This window comes from Dromaius novaehollandiae, chromosome Z, assembly GCF_036370855.1.
Source record: "Dromaius novaehollandiae isolate bDroNov1 chromosome Z, bDroNov1.hap1, whole genome shotgun sequence".
Classification (NCBI taxonomy): domain Eukaryota; kingdom Metazoa; phylum Chordata; class Aves; order Casuariiformes; family Dromaiidae; genus Dromaius; species Dromaius novaehollandiae.
Window position 1 is genome coordinate 68137531 of NC_088132.1, and position 20951 is coordinate 68158481.

Genomic DNA, 20951 nt, shown 5'->3' on the forward strand with positions numbered 1-20951 from the left:
CTGTAGAATTAGCTACTTGAAGTTTCCACTAGGGGCAGAAAAAGCAAAGCAGAGACTCAAAGATCTTCCTGTACTGACTATTCCACACAGATAATGACATCTGATTTTATCCTAATAAGTCTGTAAATTAATCTCTCTTTGGCTCAGGAAAGCTATTTTCCAAAAAAGCAGCTAATTCTATCTTATATTGTCTGAATAATTCAGCAGCTCTCAAATTGTTGCTCAGGTCCCTTTCCCATCCCTACCCTACTTTCTGAAATAGTTTGTGGCCTCTCAGGTGGACATTACGTATGATCTAGAGGTTTACCCCTAAACTCGCTCTGAATTTAATGCTCACATTTTGCATCCAAACATGCTTTATGGATTTCTGTTCATTTCCACTTTTCCATTTCTCACTACCTAGACTCATTTGCTTTATCAGATGAACTTCATTCTACACAAATTCAACCATTCATTCTACATGCCAAGCAAGTCCATCTGCACGCCGTCCTGTTGTACGTACAATAGAGACTAATCGTACACAATACCAAACTTGGTGACCAAAAGCATGTATGTATTTAGAAGAACTCCAAAGGCGTGTGGGTATATAGAGCCCAGAAAGAGTCACAGACAGATATGTGCATATATACAGATGTTTGAGGCAGAAAGATCATGCCAAGCTAGCCACAAGAGAGAGTGACTAGAACTTCTGACTGCTAAAACAACCTCTCCTTCCCCAGTATTAGCTGTTGCAGTAATGACATAGGAGGGGGCTCCATTGACTTCAGTCCTGAGAGGGCAGCAATTGGGGCTTCAGACACTTCGGAAGGAAATTTTAGGGAAGAGGGTTTGCAAAAAGAAACACACTTTCCAGTGGAGTTATTACTTGAGAAGTCCCTTTCACATCCTCAGGCCTTTCAACCAACCCCTTCCCCCCAGAACTCAAACTCTTAACCCCACATAGCCTCCACTCGCATAGCTAGACACTGAACGGCAACCTCTGTCTCTCCAAGCACCTCAGAAAGAAACACTGTGGGTACAAATCCCAATTAGGACCTGGGCTCCTTCTCTGCACAGGAAGAAAGTGGCCTGGCTTCCTCTCCTTCCCTTGCTGAAGATATAAGGGATTGCACAGTCTCCCAACACGCTCCCAGGCTCAGCTGGAATCTGGATAGAGGTGGCACTGGGTGCAGCAGCAGAACATCCCTTCCCTGCTCCCTAGTTTGAGAGCTGTTTCACTTAGAAAGCTGACAGCTGCTGAAAAGGGGAGATCAAACACAGAACAAAAATCTCAACTGTACTTACCAAAGCATGGCCCTGTTACAAATACCACACAACTTCTCAGTTCATCTGGGACCTTTAATTATCTATGTTTTAGTTCCATTGGTTAGACACCCGGCCATTCTGTTCATTTAATTCCACAGATACAGATCTTGTATTTATACGCATAGCTTTAAAACTGCCTAAAAGAAAAATCAGTTGTGCAGCTAACTAAGCAGGCTGTTGTCCCCTGCTTGTTACCAAAGAATGGAGCAGGAGCTAACAGAAATCAATCCACCTAAATAAATTCCATCAAAAATGTAAACTGCTTATTTAAGATGATGTTTTTAAATGATTAAAAACTTAAACTGGGTGCGATGATTTATCAGAAGCCATGTATAAATACAAATGCCAGCTTTTACTTTCATTATTAACACTGGGCCACATTCTCCCCTCTGCTCAAAATCTCATCACATTTTTTGCATTTTAGAAAAAACAAAGTTTAAAGCATCATAAAAAGAAAGAATGCAAGTTATATTAATCAAATTGTTTCAATTTTAATCAAGATCCATGTTTGTTGTGCAACAGTTTCTCAGATGGTATGACAAAACACAAGAATCATTTTGAGTGAGACTACATAAAAACATTTGAACAAGTCTGAGGAAATCTGCGCTTGGAGAAGACTGACACTTCTTAATTAAGAATATAAATCTTAATTAAGATCTATAGGATTACTCAGAGCATTAGAGAACTCTTGCATAATTTTACCCCTTCAGTTAAGGGAAAGAAGTTTGAGATATATGAAACACCTCTAATCTCAAGGCAATAATTGAAAATGAGAAGTTCTGAGCATCTTGAAAAATACAGCCAGATCAGTATTTACTAAACAAATGTAATTTTACAGTAATGAACTATTATCTTATCAGAATGAGATTGATTCCTAACACTTGGACCTGGCACTGTAATTGCTCTGTAAAACAGTCATCTCCTCACTCAATTGTTTCCTAACTTATTGGATGAAGGAAATAATGCAACATTTCATGGTTGGTATTGTTTTGTTGTCTAATATTGATTAAAATATTTACACTCCTACTTTTTAATCCACAGTTTAACACTCATACCTATGGCTTTTAAGTTTATTTTTAGCACAACATCTTTGTGTCAAGTGTCAGAATTTCATTTCAAAAAACCCCAGGAACCTGATACCATATAGACAAGTCTTTCTCTATGTTTAAACATAGTAATTTTTAAAAATGAAAAATTTATAAAAGAGGAGTCTGGTAGTAGGATGCTTTCTTCCAGCTCATGTTTACCACAGATCCTACTGAGCTTTTCCTATTTTAAAGTGTCCCTTTTAAAGTGTCCCACTGCCTCCATGTGGAATCCACTTTCTCCCTCAACCCCCTCCCCCAATCTAAATTGAATGCAAAAAATCAGTTGCTGACAATTTTAAGCAAAAATATAAAGCACTATAACATTACCTACATTGCCTTTAACCGCACTAGGTTCTTGAACACTCTAGGAGCTTTGTGGAAGTTTAATCAGTCAGTGTTGAAAAGGCACAGGATTTTTGTGCTCCAAGACCTCCATGATTTCTCCCCAGCCTGAAAGTTCAGAAGTACCAGGTTGACAGAAAGCTCCTCAGATTAAGAGAAAGCAAGGATTCTCTTAGGACACAGCACTGCTGTTGGATGGCAAACAGTTTGCCTAGAAAATTCAAAGGTATCCAATTGGCCATTTACATTAGAACCCACCAGATTTTAACTAATTCTTCTGCTGCAGACACCCTGCAAATCTGTAACAAGAGCTCGATTCTATGGCAAGAGGAAAAGAGGTCAAATTACTTTTATATATACCTTGGCATGGTAGAACAGTGATACAGGCAATTCATTGTTAAAATCCTCACAAAGCTATTCATCTCTGCGGTAGTTTCTGTTCCTTGGTACTATGTGAATGGGAAAGCTATTTCTCATGTATAAGAGATATTTAGTTGTACATGAAGAAAAATAACTTTGGTCCACTTCTCCAGCTTCCTAAGGACAACATATTGGAAAGCTGATCACTGACGGTGCAAAAACCAATGTAGAAGTTAACAAAAATAATTTGGTATTTCATTCCTAAACCTGCGCAGTGTGGTTATTTGTCCTAGTCATCCACCTTTTCATTCTGTGTGTCTACTAATTGCTGAGTTTTTAAGTCTTCAGCGTGTTCATGATCTTCCTTATCTGCATCGTCTACTGGACTAGGTTCCTTTTCTTCTGTTTCTCCTTGATCAACATTTTCATATTCTACTTGTTCAAGGTCTGTTCCATCTATAAGTTCTGCCTGTACTTCTTCCATTTGTATTTGATTTACATGCTCAACATGTAACTGCTCCACATGAACCTCAGCACCTTGTTCAGTCTGAATGTGTTCAACTTCCAAGTAACTAATTTGTACCTGTTCTTGCAGTTCATCTATCTGTGTGCCTTTCACTTGATTGTCTTGTATGAGATCCTGGTGCATCTGTTCCACAGTTACTTGTGCAGGATCCACTTGTACCTGAATTACTGGTAGCACATGGACTTGCTCCACTTGTTCTATTATAGTCATTGACGTTACTGGTTCTGCTTCCACAGCTTCCACTGGAAGAACTTCTTCCGTCACTATTCGTTCTGAAATATTGTGTATGTCTTTGAGGTGCCTTCTCAGCTCACTGCCTTGCATGAACCACAAATCACATAAGGTACAGTGGTTGGGTTTGTCACCTGTGTGTATTACCAAGTGATCTTTAAATTGATCCCAGCTGTTGAACACACTGTTACACACCTGAAACAAAGATACAGTATGTTAAACAGTGACAACTGAAATATGACAAAGCATACTGTCTATTGCACATCATGGCTTTACGTAGTGTAGCTTCTTGCTACTTGGATTAAAAAAAAAATGCATGTTAGAGGTCAAAGCTGTAAAGACAACTTCAAACACACAGAATGCCTGCTTTTTGGGGGCTGTGTGTGTTTTTCTTAAGAAACAGTGTATCACAGTTACACATACACAGGACACCTCCAGAATTTATGCATCTGTGCAGCATTTGACCACTTTCTTAATTTAAACTTATCATGTGAAATTCACATACAGAATCATGCCCCAATAAAATTCTGGTGCTAGAATTTTGGGTGGAAAGCTATTTATATAAAAATACTGTGTGATGAAACTATAACACAAACTGACCTTTTACTAAAGTTCTAGATGCAGTACCACTAGCCAACTTTTCCTCATCAGCTTTCATTTGTTCATAGCATTGAGGTTTAACTGGCTAGAGCAAACTATCCTATTTTGCTATTTCAAAAAATATGCAAAGCGTGATTTCAGCAGATAAGAGATCTCTGAAAATGTCATCCCTTAAGTCTCTTCCAGCTGAAAGTGCTGCCTACACTGCAGATGCATTGTTTTCAGAAAGCACTTGAGCACATTTCTTTTAGCTGGCACTGAGGTAAGCACCTTGAAAATGATACAAAAGGACACTGCAGACATGGATGAGGTGCCAGGATGGAAGAGACAAAGAAGTGGCACAGAGTTGTGCTTGGGGTAAAGAAACAGGCTCAAGAGTCTTGTCCATGCTAGTGTTCTGGGCTGTAGAAAGAAGCAAAGAACGCAAGTTTCAACACTCCTTCACTGTCAGCAAATATTTTTGAAACAAAGGGTTCCATCTCCTCCTAGTTTTCAGCAATAAACACAGAAAGACAATGGAATATCTGACAGGGATTAACTCAAGGAACAGGTTTCTGAAATGGAGCTAGATATCACCATTTTGCTGTTGCAGACTGATAAAACCAAGCTAGTGATGCATTCCCCCACCCCCAGTTTGCACTTCAGAAAGAAGGAAGCTGTATTTACACTCTTTAAAATACTAATCTTACAGTCAAGCACTCAAAATTAGTCAGTCATTACATTAAGGCAATGACTATCGCTAATGCCTAAGTACATAATTACCATTCTTGCCATAAACCTTGGCCTAACTCAGTACACAGAATACGCAAAAAGCACCAAAAGTGCTCATTGAACAAATATAGTTTTGTTTTCTCCTCTTTGTTCAGTGAGCTAAGATTTTCTTATTGATGACTATTCAAATTCAGTTCTAGAGTCAGAAAGGTTTATGAAAAATTTAAGAACTACTGTAGTTGCTGAGGGCTTAAGAAACATCAATCCATACAACAGTTGTGAAAGAAGGAAGTGGTATCACCTTAGAAACAGAAAGCTATAAACCAAAGCAATTAAACTGAAGGATTGCAAAGACAAAACAGTACATTCAGTTTGAAACTATTATGTACAACTGTATAAGTAGTTCTTATGTCCAAGACCTATAGACTTAAATTTATCATTAAGACAGTTGCGCTCTCAAGGACTAACTTCAGAGTAGCATAACTACTAAATGATGTAACAGCACCAGTGAAACTTCTGGTTAAATGATTTGATTAATAACACAAAGAATTCATTTATCTCCTAATGTGTTCTCTACTTTCTATGAATGAGATCACCCTCTCTTTTGAGACAAATAAAGCTGATGTCCAGCAATTTCCTCAATATGCAACCCAATTTAACCTCAAAGCATAGCTGTTCTGTTAACTGAATGAGCTGAGAGTCTTAAGGGGGAAAAATAAACAACAAAAAACCCCAAAACATTTGTGTTCTTTTAAAGACTGTAAGTGTTGGTACAGCAAAAAGGTAAATAAAAGTCCTACAACCAATCTCAGTTCTCACACTTCCAGCTTTTGAAAGCTGATTATTAAAAGCTAAGTAATATTCTTCTGAACAGCTTTTAGAACGTCAGTTATAAGTAGCATCCAATATCTCAGCTATCCATTTACAGCATTTATGTCCACTTAAGAGACACTACAGATTGTCATGAGTTGGAATGACTTTCCAGACAGAGTCAAGATATTGGGTATCAAACAGAAGAACAATAAAATAGGAAATAAAATAGTACTTTGCATTTTGGACTTTAGTGAAGCATGCTCACAAGCAGGAAAGGCCTAGGTCAGTGCATCAAGAACCTTGAAAAGGAAGCAGAAAGATCAGTAAAATGCAGCTAAACACATACCTACCCACAAGCATCTCTATGATTAACAAAGTGTTATGAAGCTCCACGTGTTAAATGGAACTACCTAGATATAAGAACTTATCTGCATGTTATAGTTGAATGTGATCCTTATAGTTATTTTACTAGAGTGGGTTTATGTCTCCAAGAACTATTTCTCATTGCCTTTCCAACTCAGTATTCCCATGCTTCCTCAACACAGGAAGCAGGTGACTAGCCTCAGACCCTACTTTTACTACTCACCTGACATTCATACAGCTTCTTTCTTCCCTTTTTAGCTCCAGCTCCAGACTGACAGGCTGTCAAGTGACATTTGAGTGTGCTATTCCTAGCAAAACGTTCGTGGCAGTTTGGACATTCAAATGGTTTCTCACCTAGTAAGACAGGCACAGGGATTTATAAGTATATATGAAAAAAACAGCTTTCTGTCAGCTTTCCCTTTTTCACCTCCCCCTTTTGTATAGAATGAGAAACATGCTGTAAAGACTTGGGGGAAAACATTTAAAAATGTTAAGAGGTGGCCAACTAGAGTATTCTACAGAATAAGAGAAAGGCAGTTTATATAACCTTTACTTATGTAAATAAAAGGGCAAACCTAATGTGAAGTCAAAACTCTCATTTAGAAAAAGACAATTTAACATAATTACAGGTGCCATTTAAAGCATAGCTGGGTATTTATGGAACTTAGAGAAATAGCTGCTATTTCATTAAATTATTTCACAGAATAGCAATATATTTTGACTTAATAATTACAGTTAAAGACTGAGCTCTAGTAATTATACAGTCACCTGTTATTCAGGAAGGAAGTATTTAAATAATAAAGTTTTATTTTCAAGAGTTATAACTCAGCTTATGCTCACAAGTTGTGTTTTTCTGAAACTGAGCTCGATAAAAAGCTGACAACTTGTTCCTCTTCCCCAGTGTGTCACCCAATCATTAGTTTAGTCTTATCAAGTGAGATCTGCTCTTATTCTGAGAGGAGATTGTCCGATATAGTGCTGATCCTTTAAAATCTTACAGATACAGGAAAGAGCTTCCCCCAAATAAATGCTTTTTAACCTCCCCAAAAGAAATTCAGAGTTCTTCATAAAAGTACGCACAATGATTTTTATTTGCCTAATATGTGGGAAATGCCAATTAATTCATTCATTACCATAAAGATACTACATCAATATTTAAATCGGGTTTAGAGGGAAATATTAGTAAACCCAGCTATTTTTTTCCACTAAAATACCTAGGGAAGAAGTGTATCAAAGGAGTTGCTTGGTAGCATTTATTCAAGGCATGCAAACCATTTATATGTCCATTATTCACTTCTATGGATGATGTTATCTGCAGTTTGAAGTACACTTCCCATAAAACTTAGATTTACCACAGAATGGCAAAGACCTTAATTAAATTTTCCTAAGTTTATATTTTTTGTGTCTAGATTACTGCAGTTACAGAGCTCATTAGTTTGACAGCTTGGAACTGTAACTCCTTCACTTCCATCTTTGCTCACATGAGTACACGCGCCCTTCATAAAAGGGAAAAATATCTATATCTATGTATCTATATATATATAAAATCAAAAAGGCCTGTTTGAGAAATACTCAGCAGTCAAAATTCCCAGTCAAATCAGAGGGAATCAAAGTTGTTCAGTGTCTCTTTCTGCCAGGGGATACAAGCTTTGTAAAATACCAAGATCAGACAGACATTTTCAGAGAAGCAGCTTCATTCTTACAATAACTTCTATACAAGTAAATTGTTCTTCTTGTATAAGACAAGTTAGAGCTATTGACTTCAATGGATATACATTATTTAAGTGCAGCCTTGCAGAATTTGTCCTCCTGTGAGTTACTTATGATTTTAAGTGAAATCTCATTCATTCTCCTAATGGGGAAAAAGATAATCACGAGATCAGGCCAAAAAGCCTCCCTCTTTATAAGCTGTGGAGATGATATTGTTAATACTTTCAGAGTTACATGATATTGAAGGCAATTGTCTCGGAGTAAGCCACCATCTGGCCAGGGACATATTGATTCTATTCTCACTCAGATTCTTAGAGAGACAGAAGCTGCTTAAGGCTCTGTATGCATGTGTGCGAGAAAAACTTCATGATTCTCCTTTCTACTTTCTTCTGCTGAGACAAGAGAAAGAACAACGGCAGCGTCAAATTTTAATCAGACACGATTACCTACGTTGATAGGCTGTCTTTCTTCACCATTTCTTCATCATTTGCTACTTTCAGTTTATTGCTGTTTTGTAAATAAGCAGCAACAGGATCACACACACTGTAGGACATTTTATCCTCAGCCTTTTAATTTTACTTTAGTTTTCAATCAATGCCACACAGAATTCAGAGCTTGGAAAGCTTTCAGTTCAATAGAAGGTTTTTTCCTGCATTTCCTGTGATGTGCTAAGTTGCTTTGTCCCCAGAACCCTTTGCTGCGACAGTAACCAACATGTGGTGATATTTGGATCACTCTGGTAACCTACCACAAACTTTGCTTTGAAAAGACTTCTCTATGTACCTTTACTTGGCTTGGTCCTAATGAAGAAACATCCCCTCCTTTGTAGGGGATAGGGATTTTTTAAAGCCTTTTTATAATGGCTACTTTTAAGTGGCTATTGAGAGTAGACAGGATACAGTGTCATATATCAACACCCAGGAGTCCCATACACAGATACAAAGAAGTTCTAATTAGAAGGCTTTAACAACAAAAACAAACTGCAAAAGAATAGGGCTGCTACCCTCCATTAAATTCTTCCTGATGACTCATGATTGACATTAAAAACATCTGGAGAATCAGGTCCCATATATATTTTATATTCATAATTGCTTACAAAATGTTCAGTACCTGTACAGATAGTACAAACTTTTCAATGAGATGAAGTAGCATGTTAACCTCCCGTATTACAAGAAAGGAAGAAGGAGCATGAGTCATTTTGTACTCAAAAGATGCTATCCAGATTTTAGAGAGGCAGATTTTACAATAACAAGTCTACTACAGTTGATAGAAATATTTTGCTGTGTCAGTGAACAGATGAACAAATAAACTACCCACCTAACAACTTTCTTTTGTACCAGCTTGTTTAAACTTTCCTTATTGCTCTGGATATCTCACCTATGATTTTGTTTATGCCTAATGCACCGATGGGCATTTGCCCAGAAGTCCTCCAAACTGTATTCCATTAATAAGCTCACAATTCAGATCTCATTTCAACAGAAAAGTGTATTAATAGAATTGTGAAAATAAAAGCATCTCCTAAGTTAACTACTTTGAGAATTAAACATGCCTCAAGAACCAATTTCAAAAAGAGTCTTTAAAATTTAATACACTTGGGAAAGAAGCATCATTAGGGCTTTCTTTTAAAAAGGTGCGTATTTGGAATAGCTTTAAAAAAATTATATAAATAAATTGCCACAACATCCATTCCTCACAGTTTATAGGAGGGCAGGGAGAAGAAATAAACATTTTAGTTTAACTAGAAGCCAAATATTGTTAATGCACTGTTAATGCTCCTGTGTTTCTCTTAACATATTCTCTACTTCACCAAAACATGCAAAATGCTGGAGCCAAAGCCACACGTAAATGAAAGTGCTCTTACCTGTGTGCTTCCGAAGGTGCTCTTTAAAGTGTCCAAAATGGTCAAACTGTTTATCACAGTACTGGCATACATGTATTTTTTTGCCAGGTCTTTGCTTCTTGCTGGCGCCACCTTCATCAAGGTGGTAACAGGTGAGGTGCTGTTTCAAAGCACTCTCTCGTAGGTACCTTTTATTGCATATGTCACACTTGTAACTCTCAGTAGAGTGTGTTTTCATGTGTTCCTTAAAATGGTAAAACAATTTAAACGAACGGTTACATTTCTCACAGCGGAATAAATTGTTCACGTGTGACAGCTGAAGTTCCACAATTTCAATACCTTCTACCTGTTTGCACGAGGGATCAGTTGCACTGTCACCTTCTTCTTGGATCTGGCATTTTCTCTCTCCCTGACGATACTTGCTGGTGATATCTGCCAAAAGAGCCAAAGCTGATTCATCTGATGTACCAGTAGTCTGTATGTACTTTATGGATTGCTCTGCAGAAGCCACTTCTTCAAGTGCTTCAATGCTGTCATCTTCCACTTCAATTGTCCCTTCAGCAATCTCAACCTCAATTTCAACAGGCTCCGATTCTGCAGATGGCAATGTTTCTGTGATAACATTAGAGGTTTCAGCTATCTTCCTCTTTTTCGGTTTATTTTTACCTTGCGTTTGATTTGATTCTAAGGGTGATGAATTTTCTTTGTTCCTGTAAAGCATTTGCATAAAAATGGTTAAGATCCACCAGCACTTACCTAACAGTTCCTGCCTGATACTGAACTTCTGCATTAAACACTTTCTAGCTGTTTCTCAAAGGAGCTGAACGATGAAAGACCACATAATCTGCATGCATTTCAGAAGGTCATTTGTCCTAATCTGTATTTCCTACAGCTGTAAAATAGTATGGTTAAAGCTGTGGAGTCTCTGACATGAGACTGAAGCGTTTTCAAAAGCTCTGCTTAAAAGATAAACATATCAAAAAGAAAGACCAGTAAGCCTAATCACAAAGGTTTATCCAAGAAACTTGTGAAATTCTGCTCTTAGGAAGAAAACTTCCCTGAAGAGGGGAGCTCTTTGGCCTGCCTTCTCAGAAATGAGATTCAAGTCCTTCCTACACTATTCACCTTCTTTTTTAAGCCCTGGAGAGTACATGATTGCCCACAGTGCCTATGACTTGTTAGAAAAACATACAGCTGTGACTTCAAACAGTGATTATAATCACATCTCATACTTCAGGAAAGTACACAGCTGACTGCTGAGATGAGAAAAACCTTCATACTGGGATGAGGAGAGAGTCAATTTCTTCAATTTTCTGGGCTTAAAAACTCCAGCTCTCTTCCTCCTCCTGTTCAAAAAAAAAAAAAAAAAAATCTATAATTCTATAGATTATAGAAATAATTCTAATCAAAAAATGGCTTGCATGTGTGTCTGTTGAACAAAACATTTGTTTCCTCGTAACTTAAGAATTACAACATTTACTAGTGATGGACAACAAATAAACTGCATAATGTTATACGACAGTGGGAAATAATTGCAGGCTGGACGGTTTAGTTCAATGGGCTAATCTGGATCCCATTCCAACAGCTCCACCAGTGTACACTGGCTCAAAGTTATACTGATTAAAACACACTTTTTCAAGTTTCTTTTCAATTTCTCAAGGAAACAAAAAACTCTGGAGTATTTTTTAGTTTCTCTCCCCCTCCCCCCAAATGAAAAAAGATATTTTGATGCTGCTAGGCTTAATCTTGATAATGTCCAAGACAGTGGGAGGAAGAGAAGGGAGTAAGAGGATAGGACCAGAAATGCACAATCCTCTATCTTTTCTATATAGGAAAAACAAAACAAAACCAAAAAAAACCCTGCACGCTTATTCAGCTCTGCTGGCAATCCACAGAGTAAGTACTTAAAAATAAACATGGATGTTGGGGAAAAAAAAATCTAATTTCCAATGTACCATGTTATGGAGGTTTTAAACAAAACATTAGTTGGTGCCACTATAAGAACTCTGGCCCAGTGCTGTCCCCTTGGCTAATGTGTTTATGGGGAGATGAAGAACCAAAAGCCTTTCCTTAAGCTTGACACAAAGGCATCTCAGAAGGTTTAGAAAAGACAGCAAGGATGACTGTAAGACCAGGAACCATTTATTGTCCCCCTCTCTGCTTTCATGATGGAAGAGCAGTACAGCATACAGAAGGAATGAGGACATTAGAATATTCTGTGTTTAAGAGTGAAAGGAAAGGAAAACAGCATGATGGGAATTGCACCTGCTTTTCTCAGGTTGTGGTTTGGTGACAGAAAACAGTTCCTAGCATTGGATAGAAGGTAGCACAGCAATATTTGATTAAGTGTTGATCCAGTATAAAACTGGTTATAACTATTACATCTGTTCAAGACATTTGAGATTATTTTTCACCAAGAAGCTTTAAGATCACTGCCTATTCTCTCACAAATGGTAAAAAGCTATGTGAAATCAAAACACCAGCACAAACTCGCTAATGCAGACTAATTACAAGACACATACTGTCACCGTGCACTCAGCAAACTTACTCTGAATCAGGTATGGGCAGGGACCTGGTATTAGTTACCACAAAGTCATAGCCTACAGTAACTGCAACATTTGCTAGCCATGTCATTTGCCATTGAGTTCCAGTCCAAAGAATGCGACATTCACTTTTTAACCTTTATAATTCCTACTCGTACCTTACTGTAGAAGTGTATATGGTCCTACAGAAGTTTAGGAGGCTCCAGGATAAGGAACAGTGCTGCAAAATACTAGCAGCTAGCTCTGGTAAAAAGATTCCTCAGACATGGCATTTCAGTGGTTAGGAGGAAAGACAGACCTATGAGTTTACCTGATTTCAAGTGCTTTGATTGCTTCTAACATCTGTAGATACTCTGCTGCTTTCCAAACATCATTTGCCTCTTCCTCCCCTTGGACCATTAGTTTTGCTGTGTAGGTGAACTCAATTAGGTGACGAAATGCCATATTACTTACGCCTGTTTAGAAGCAAGAAAAACAACAGTTTCAGTCAGTCTTATCTGTCTGACAAGTCTTGCATTCTTGCCTACCCAGCATTAGGCTCATAATACTGTGGCTGCCCATTTCATGAAGCTGACACTCTTGAAAGGCTCATGTTGGATTAAGCAGTCTACTGTAGAAACATGGAAACCTGGAAAATCTACAGAGTCAAGCCACTAAGATAATCATAAAGGAAGAATAAAAATCTCCCCCCCCCCCCCGCAAAAGACCATTCATTTGAGACAGAGATGATATTTTTTGTGTTCAAGAGACCTCTGAGCAGCAAGTTACTGGAGGCTGACGTGCCTACCAGGGAAGTATTGCTCCGTGTCTCTCCTATTCTTCACTCCGCCAAGGCATCTGCCACTGACCACCACTGGGGGTCTTTTTGGTCTGACCAGTATGGCTGTTATCAAGGAAAAGGTTGATATATTGGGCTGTCCTAAAAACACACAGGGACTGCAACCTCTATTAGGAACATATAGGAAAAGAGAACACAATTCCCCTTCCAAAAGATTTGGGGGGGTTTGTTTGTTTGTTTTAAAGTTTTCTTCAAGGGTAGTTTCTTCCAGTGCCAATAGCTGCCTCAGAACAACTCAAGAACTGATATTCAGAAAGCTAACTATAAAACCAACCATGCACATCGGTCCATGCCACCAACAACACATTAATTTCCAGATTGAATTCAGAACTGTAAAGGTTTTTATTTGCATAAATCAGATTACCTTCTATCTCCACCAAAGGCTCCTGAGTGAAGTCTTGGAAGAATTTGTAGAAGAACTGGCTACAGGCAGCAAGAACTGCCTTGTGAGCTTTGAAATGGTGACCTAGAGACATAAAATTTCAGTTCAGGATAATACCTTCCTTATTCATAGTAAAGAACAATCACAGATGCAGAACAGATGCAGAAAAGAGAATGGCTGCAGAACCTAGGCTACAAATCCATCCTAGAAGCACATAGTCACTTAATGTAGCTCCTTGCAACATGGGATATTATTGTAGGCAGTCTGTCCTTTCTTGTGCAAAGCCTTGCTCACATCACTGACCTTGCTGAAGCTCTGCAACTCAATCAGCTGGAAGACTAATTCACTGCAGAGTCCCTCTCTTTCAGATATTTAAGTTATGGGCAATTTCTGTGAGAACTTTTCCCCCTTGCTATGTTTTAGGCTCAGCTCTCAGGTTTTATCCAAGTTGTCCTCTGTTTCTACTGCGCTTACAGACCACTACATTTCACCACCACTTCAGTCAGCATAGACACCCTTGTAGTTCTGCTGTCCTTCCTGTTTTCCAGGTTGGGCATTCCCCATCACCGGCCTTCTCCTGGGCACAGACACGAACATTCGTAACACTCCACAGGAAAGAGATATGAGAAACAACCTCGATTAGAACTACACAGCTGCACAAGCAAATAGTTTTGCTCACCACAAAAGATTCGTTAATGCTAGAGCAGGAGCCAGGAAAGTTCTGAGCAAGCACTGCTAGTGAAACTATGGTGATAGATTCCAGAAAAGTAATCTTTTCCCAGTTTGTTTCCCTTTTTCTAATCCAGGGCCTTTCCCCCCCAAGGGAGTTCAACTGGGTTTACTCCAGCTAGATCTGTCCTGGTGGATGCTGCCCATCATCCCTTGAGGGGCTCATCCATTCTAAGACATCTTCAGGATAAGATAAGAAATAGCCTTATGTGATATATTAAACACCTCATTTTCTTATGAAATAAAAGGAGACAGAAGATGCAAGTGCTTATTAAGCTTATATTTATGTCTTTAGAACACATAGAAAGTTGAATTCTTGTACCTTATTTTAATTCTACATTACAATAGCGGGCAGATACCAGAGAAGCAAATAGGCAATCTTGTTTCAAGGGGCAAGCGCAAAAGTTCCTACAAGTTCTCTACATGCAAGCAGTTGGCTCAAGTTAGGGAGAAATATTTTAACAATCTTTTGGAAATACTTAGACAACATCTTAAATATAGTACAGCAGTTTCAAAGTGGACTTCTTTCTGAAAATACTTAGCCCATTGTTTGGGAAAGCAGAAGCACTCTTATTAACCACTGCTGGAGGCAGTTAACCATTCTGTTCACTCCAAGGTTTCGGAAGGAAAGAAGGAAGTCTGCATGCAACTTGCAGACCTGTACAGAACCAGGATGGTTTATTTATTTATTTATTAAGCAGTCCAGTTTGACAGCTGACCTGTGAAAAAAATGGACAGATTCCCAGCACAGCTTTCAGAATTCTCGGTATACCAACTGATTCATAGGCCTATACGTACCATCTACAATCAGAGTGATATCTGTAAACTGGTCCTGTTCACGTTGTTCGTTCAGTCTATCCAAAATAACTTTATAATGTTCGGGGAACTCTTGGATGCATTCCATTGTTTCTTCAGCTTCCATGGCAAAAGGACTGGTCTACAAAAGATAAATCAGCAGAATAAGAATACTGTACCACTCGGTAAATATTATGCACAGTCAAATTAGTATACAGGTATCAGCTAGCTAGAATTTGATAGACTACAAAACCAACAGAAACACAGAATTGTTCACTTGATTTTAGCTAGCAGGTAGGACATACTAGGGTTAACGAAGTAGAGCATGGCCTTATTTATATACAAAGACCAGTAAATTGTGGAACTTTTGTTTTCAGCAAAAGACAGACTCTTCCTTGTGTCTTAAAAAAAAAAAAAAAGAAATTGTCCTATGGAGAAGAGTCATTTTGCCATGGGTGGGGAGACAGAGAGAGAAGAGCAGAAGCATTTGCTTATGGAAGTCTAGTTCTACCTGTTATCAGTACTTTGCCAAGTGGATGGCAAAAGATATGCCAGGCTCTTAAAGTGTTCAGAGAAGGCCAGCCTAGGAGAAGAGGAGGGGAAAGGCAAGGTGAAAGTGAAAGAATACTGTTCCTTCTGTTTTCACTTCACTTCTGTTACAGTGAGCCCAAGATGACCAGCAACTCTTGCCTTTCTTTTATCATCTGGTGTCCCACATAAGTCTCACGCAGGAGATTGTCAGCCATTTACTTCATGGTTTACTTCATTGTTTAATTCTCATGTTCATTTTTGACAAGTCATACAAGGATAGATGACTTGAAGTTAAAAGTATAATTCCCTCAAAGTTTACACAAAGCTAGTAGTTTAATACAAAAAGAAAAAAAAAAGTGTTTGCCACTGTATTACTTGTGTATTGTCATTTTAAACTCAGTGATACTGAAGAAAAACGACATAGCAGCATATGTCTAATGACATCATGAGTACTTCAAATGCAGAAGTGAGCAATACAATACCAAGGCGGGGGGGGGGGGGGGGGGGGGAAAATCAAGAAACCAAGGGAGATGGGCAGAAGAGATCCAGCTAACAGTTACAGGTGAGTGACAGAAACTATACTACTTGATTCTCTACCTAGATTTTCTTGGAAGACTCAATCAACTGCTGACCTGACTTAACCATATCAGCTTGTGAAATCACATGAATTTCACATGATATGCATAAAATTTACAATCTGCTCTTAATAACTACTTAATTTAAGCCATATTATCACTACTACGCTCCTGGACCACAGCAGGAACTCCTCTTGTCTCAGGCACTAGAGGAAACATCACCTTTGCCTACAGGGACCCCACAGGGACGCAGGCAGGCAGAGGGCTACTGCAGCAGACAGGCTGAGCAGGGGCCCGGCCCTGGCCACCCTTCCGCAGGCATCACAAGAAGGAGAGCCCGCGCGGGCCTGGGGAGGACGACAGGCAAACCGCCCTGTGGAGAGCAGCTCCTTTGGGTCAGGACAGAGGGGAAACACTCCGTGTTTGATTTCAAAAGGAGAACGCTCCACAAGAGGCCGGCAGCGCAGCGCCCCCAGCCCGGCGCCACGAGGCCGCCGGCGGCCCCTCCCGGCCGCGCGAGGGCGCCACGCGCGCCGCCTCCCCCGGGCCCCGCCGCCGCGCCCGGCCCCGGACAGCGCCGCCGGCGCCCCGGGCCCGGCCCCATTGGCGGCAGCCGGTGGCAGTCAAGGGAACCCGGCCAACCGCGCGGCTGCGGCTCAGCCCGCCCCGGACGGAGCGACCAATGAGCGCCCGCCGAGTCCCGGGAGCGGGAGAAGGCGGAAGGCCTAGCGAGCGCCGAGTGCCCGCCGGGCACGGACGCTCCGGGAGCAGCGTGGGGGACCGCCGGCAGGCGCAAGCACCCCGAGGGGGCGCCCCCGAGGCGGGGAGCGGGCCGGGGCCGGCCGAGCCGTGCGCTCGGCGGCACCGCCGACTCGTTAGTCGTTATTACGTCATCAAAGCGCGCATTAAATCGATCCCTTTTCAATTCCCGGCCAGGTCGCGCCCCGGCGGCGCGCGCGCCCCGGGGGTGGGGAGGGGGTTCCGCCAGGTACTTACGGCGAGGAGCCCCTCGCCCCTCCGCGCCGGCTCTGCCGTGGCCGCTTCCTGCTCCCCAGCACGCCGAAAAGCGGGGCGGGCGCCGGCCAATCGCGACTCGCATTCCCGGCCTGCACCACGCGGCGGAAGTGACGGCCGCGTCACCTTTAACACCACAGGACGCGCGGGCGTCGGGGGGCGGGGCTAGCCGGGCCGGTGCATGCTGGGAGCTGTAGTCTCGGGGAGCTGCCATGGCGCCGCGGCGGGGGGCGGCCGTTGGGGGCGGGCGCAGCGGGGAGGAGCCGCGCCGGCGGCGGGGCGGCTCGCCCGGGCGGGGCCTTTCCCGGCGTGCCTTCCCCAGGGCCGCATCAGCAGCCGCGCCGGCGGCACCTCCTCGCGGGAGCAGTGAGTGCTGGTGGGAAGCGGCGCGGGGGAGCCGCAGGGGCCGGTGGCCGCGTCGCCATTTCGTGCCGCTCGGGCTCGGGGCTGCGCCGGGCGCCCCGGCGGCGGCTGACGGCGAGCGGAGCCGACCGGCGGGGCGGGGGAGCCAGCGGCTGCCCGTGCAGGGCGGCGGGTGGCGGCCTGGGGTGTTGCTCCCCGGCAGGGCAGGACCGGTTTCAGAACATGAAAGAAAATGCAATTAAATGCATTATTACAGTAAGATTAAACACTGTCTTTCTTCCCAGACCTCAAGTCTGCTCTCATTAGTTTCGTAAATGAAGCAACAAGTCTGTGCAAAGCACCACTGTAATCACAGGCACTGCAATATCTGACTGCCCTTGCCACAAGATCAAAAAAACCCCAACCCCTCGTATGCGTCTGTTCTGATTGTGGAAGCAAAATGCTTGTGCCTGCTCTTCCAGACAGGCTTTGGAAAGTTTCGTTACTGTGTTTCATGACAGCGAGGATGTTACTTAGTGGGATCTGCCATAGTACTCTGAAAATCAGATTGTAGCAGGGGCCTGGGAATACTTTTCGCCTCCAGCCTTCACAAACATGAATCAACCAACACTCACATGATCCTCTTTTTCAGCTCTTACTCCTCACTGCACCATCTTTCCTCTATGAAACAACCTTTTTTTATAACTATGTAAGACAGACACACCATGTAGTTTTTATTTTATAATTGTTATTCAAAATGAGTATCATTAAGTAGCATCAAAAATGCCTGCACTATTTATCATACCCTGCAGTGACATTTTGCTCAGCAGTTTTAAGCTTTCCTTTCTGTGGTCTGGCTCTGTCCCGTGTAGCTCTGAGTTCCCACAACTCATCCATTAAATTGAGCAAGAAAAAAATAGCTGAGCAGCATGTAGCAACTCTGGCAGAACTGCTGGTTCATTTGGCTGAGATGCCTTAGGAAAAGAAAACAGTGAGTCACTACTATTGACTATAACCCGTCCCTCTAGTGTCTTGTCAAATGTTGGCAACATGAAACTAGGATTTTTCTCCTAGGCCACCAATCTTCTGGGGCATTTGTAGTCAGCAAGGACTTCATGTGTTACCACCAAATGAAAACTTCCTCATCCAAATAAGCCCGTGTAATGATTTAACTTATCAAAACCAACAATGATCATCCCTTTGAGAGCCATTATTTTACATCAATCATAGCAATAAAAGAGCTGCCACATGCAATGGCTATACGTTCTTATGAGCTTACCCACATAATTGCTGTTAATGAACTTGTTTTATGAACTTTCTGAGCACTTATCCCAAACACCAGACCTACATGATTTTCTTCACCCTGTTCCTCCTCCATTAAAAGTGCAAATGCCAGTGAAGCTGATGCAGCAGCTCAGCACAGAAATCCTACAACATCAAATAAAATAAAAATTCAGTCAAGTTCATTTTAATGTTTGTATATAGTCTTTGTTAATACATAAATTCCTAAGTGTTTATTCAGTGTTTTGTCATATAGTAATACAGAAAGATTGCCAGTTTTATCAGTGCTGATGGTTTGTAATATAACGTAAAGAGGTTTAAAGTCCCTCTTACTTCCTCATGTTATTGCTCAATAGATTTGCTAATGTAATAAAATTATTTTTTGTATTAGTAAGTCTGTTTTGACTATTCTTTTGTCTAGGAGTTGTCTGCCACACCCATTCTTGCTTTCTAGTATGTGGGAGTACGTTAGGAATGTTGATCCTTGTGCATTTAGTAAGTATAAAGGTTCACTTTAAACCATCATGAGTGTAATTTTTAGTTGCAGTACTGTATCTTGAATAGCTTGTAATTCAAATTGAAATAATGCTGAAGTTACCACTGCAGGACCAAAACGCTGTACAACAATTGACAATCTTTCAGTCTTTCCATTCCAACATCTTCTCATTATCTAGTCCAGGTTGATAGTTTGCTTATTTTTCATCAATTTATGTTTTTTTCTGACCATTTGCTTTTTTTCCCTGACATCCCTGACATCTTTCATAGTATTTATTTCTTTACTTTTTGCCTATGGCTTTACTCTTCTAATTGCTCTGTTGCAGGTCGGATGGGAGCAGACAACTCATAATTTGTCCAAAAGCTTTTCAAAGATAAAATTAGACTGGTTGATCTATAACTTTTCAGATTCTTCTTTTCTTCTCTTAGAGATGGGTGCAGTGTTTGCCCCGAACTACCTCTGGGATCTGTGAGAGTTGTGTTACAAACCAATACAATTTATTTTTAAGTCTCAAAATAACCTGGTCTATAGTTTATTTATGTGAGGAAAAAAATGTTAAGCAAACCACTTGTAGCATCCAAATGATCTTTATCCATATCCTTTCTATTCAATCCATATTAGCCATTTCTATAGCTAATTACCCCCTGTGCTTTTTTCCTAATAAAATGTCACTTGCCTTTTCCACAGTCACCTCAGCAGCACTCTGGAGAAATCTGTATTTGTTAAGATAACCTGGTAAAACTTCTGGACACAACATTCAGCTGAGAATAATAGCAGGCATAGGAAGAATAGGTGTTTCCCGCCAGCTATGAGCTTTTTACTGCATTGTCAAGAAAGTAGAGAACGTTCAACCAGACTGAGTGTTTGCAGGCTCTCCCAGGGAGTGGCGGAGAGCAGCAGAGAGCGCAAAATGAACACTAAACTAATCATAGAAAAGTGTGAATTCTGCATTTCCATTCTTTAATAAAAAAACCCTCTTGTCTGAAGAAATGAAGGAATTAATAAACTGCAGATGTGAAACCAACTATTAAGAAGACCTGCTTATGTGCAGCATTGAGTAGATACCATTTTCCAAAAGCAGCTGTTTCACGTTTTAAGTGAAGGCCAAAAGGACCATTATATTATCCAGCCGAAGGCTATCCACCAAGCAGTCTGTGACCTAGACACAACTTGCTGGAGATTCCTGTCTGGCTCCCCAAATGGTTTTGAAAGCTTTTCAGTGTACTCGTACATGCCCAGATGTATATCCTCACCACACTGTCCCTCATTATGGCTGAGTGATTGACCCAAAGAGGTGCAGAATCCTGATAACTATAATGGGGCCTTTTCTAGCTTCTCTTATAAAAAAAGTCTTACAAAATCAGCTGCTCATTCCTGTAGTGATATCAATCATTTGTAAGAAATCTTTTCTGTATGAGAAGGCTCAACATGTCTCCATTGTGCAATGGCTTGTACAGTCATGCCTAGAGGAAGCCAGATGTATGCTATTATGCAAGAGAAAAACATTTCTACAGAGCCCCTTTGATTGGTATACAC

At 40.8% G+C, this 20951-nt stretch overlaps 1 protein-coding gene across 5 annotated transcripts; it reads right to left on the reverse strand.

Annotated features, from left to right (window-relative positions):
- Positions 1-1324: 1324 nt before the first annotated feature.
- On the reverse strand, positions 1325-17429 carry LOC112992468 (zinc finger protein 131). 5 transcript variants are annotated; one of them, XM_064502876.1, is made up of 9 exons: positions 15180-15307; positions 13956-15100; positions 13635-13736; positions 12743-12887; positions 11122-11235; positions 9911-10599; positions 6563-6693; positions 4723-4854; positions 1325-4047 (listed from the first exon to the last, which is right to left on the reverse strand). In XM_064502876.1, exons 4-9 carry the CDS (start codon positions 12874-12876, stop codon positions 3385-3387), a joined length of 1863 nt encoding a protein of 620 aa, XP_064358946.1. In that variant the 5' UTR covers positions 12877-12887; positions 13635-13736; positions 13956-15100; positions 15180-15307; the 3' UTR covers positions 1325-3384. The 5 variants fall into 5 exon arrangements, with proteins under 5 accessions (XP_064358946.1, XP_025971360.2, XP_064358945.1 ...); XM_026115575.2 differs by lacking the exons at positions 4723-4854; positions 11122-11235; positions 13956-15100 and adding an exon at positions 17279-17402 and having other exon boundaries at positions 9911-10133; positions 10236-10599; positions 15180-15318; XM_064502875.1 differs by lacking the exons at positions 4723-4854; positions 13956-15100 and adding an exon at positions 17279-17402 and having other exon boundaries at positions 15180-15318.
- Between the last annotated feature and the right edge of the window lie 3522 nt (positions 17430-20951).

Excerpts from the sequence above, each read along its gene's own strand:
- LOC112992468 (XM_064502874.1), bottom strand. The coding sequence starts at position 13,746 with ATGTCTCTAGGTCACCATTTCAAAGCTCACAAGGCAGTTCTTGCTGCC. Across the intron at positions 10,600-11,121 it reads CAGCTGTGTACTTTCCTGAA|GAACAAAGAAAATTCATCAC; the intron begins GTATGAGATGTG and ends AATGCTTTACAG. Across the intron at positions 4,855-6,562 it reads AGAAGCTGTATGAATGTCAG|CCCAGAACACTAGCATGGAC; the intron begins GTGAGTAGTAAA and ends TTCTTTCTACAG.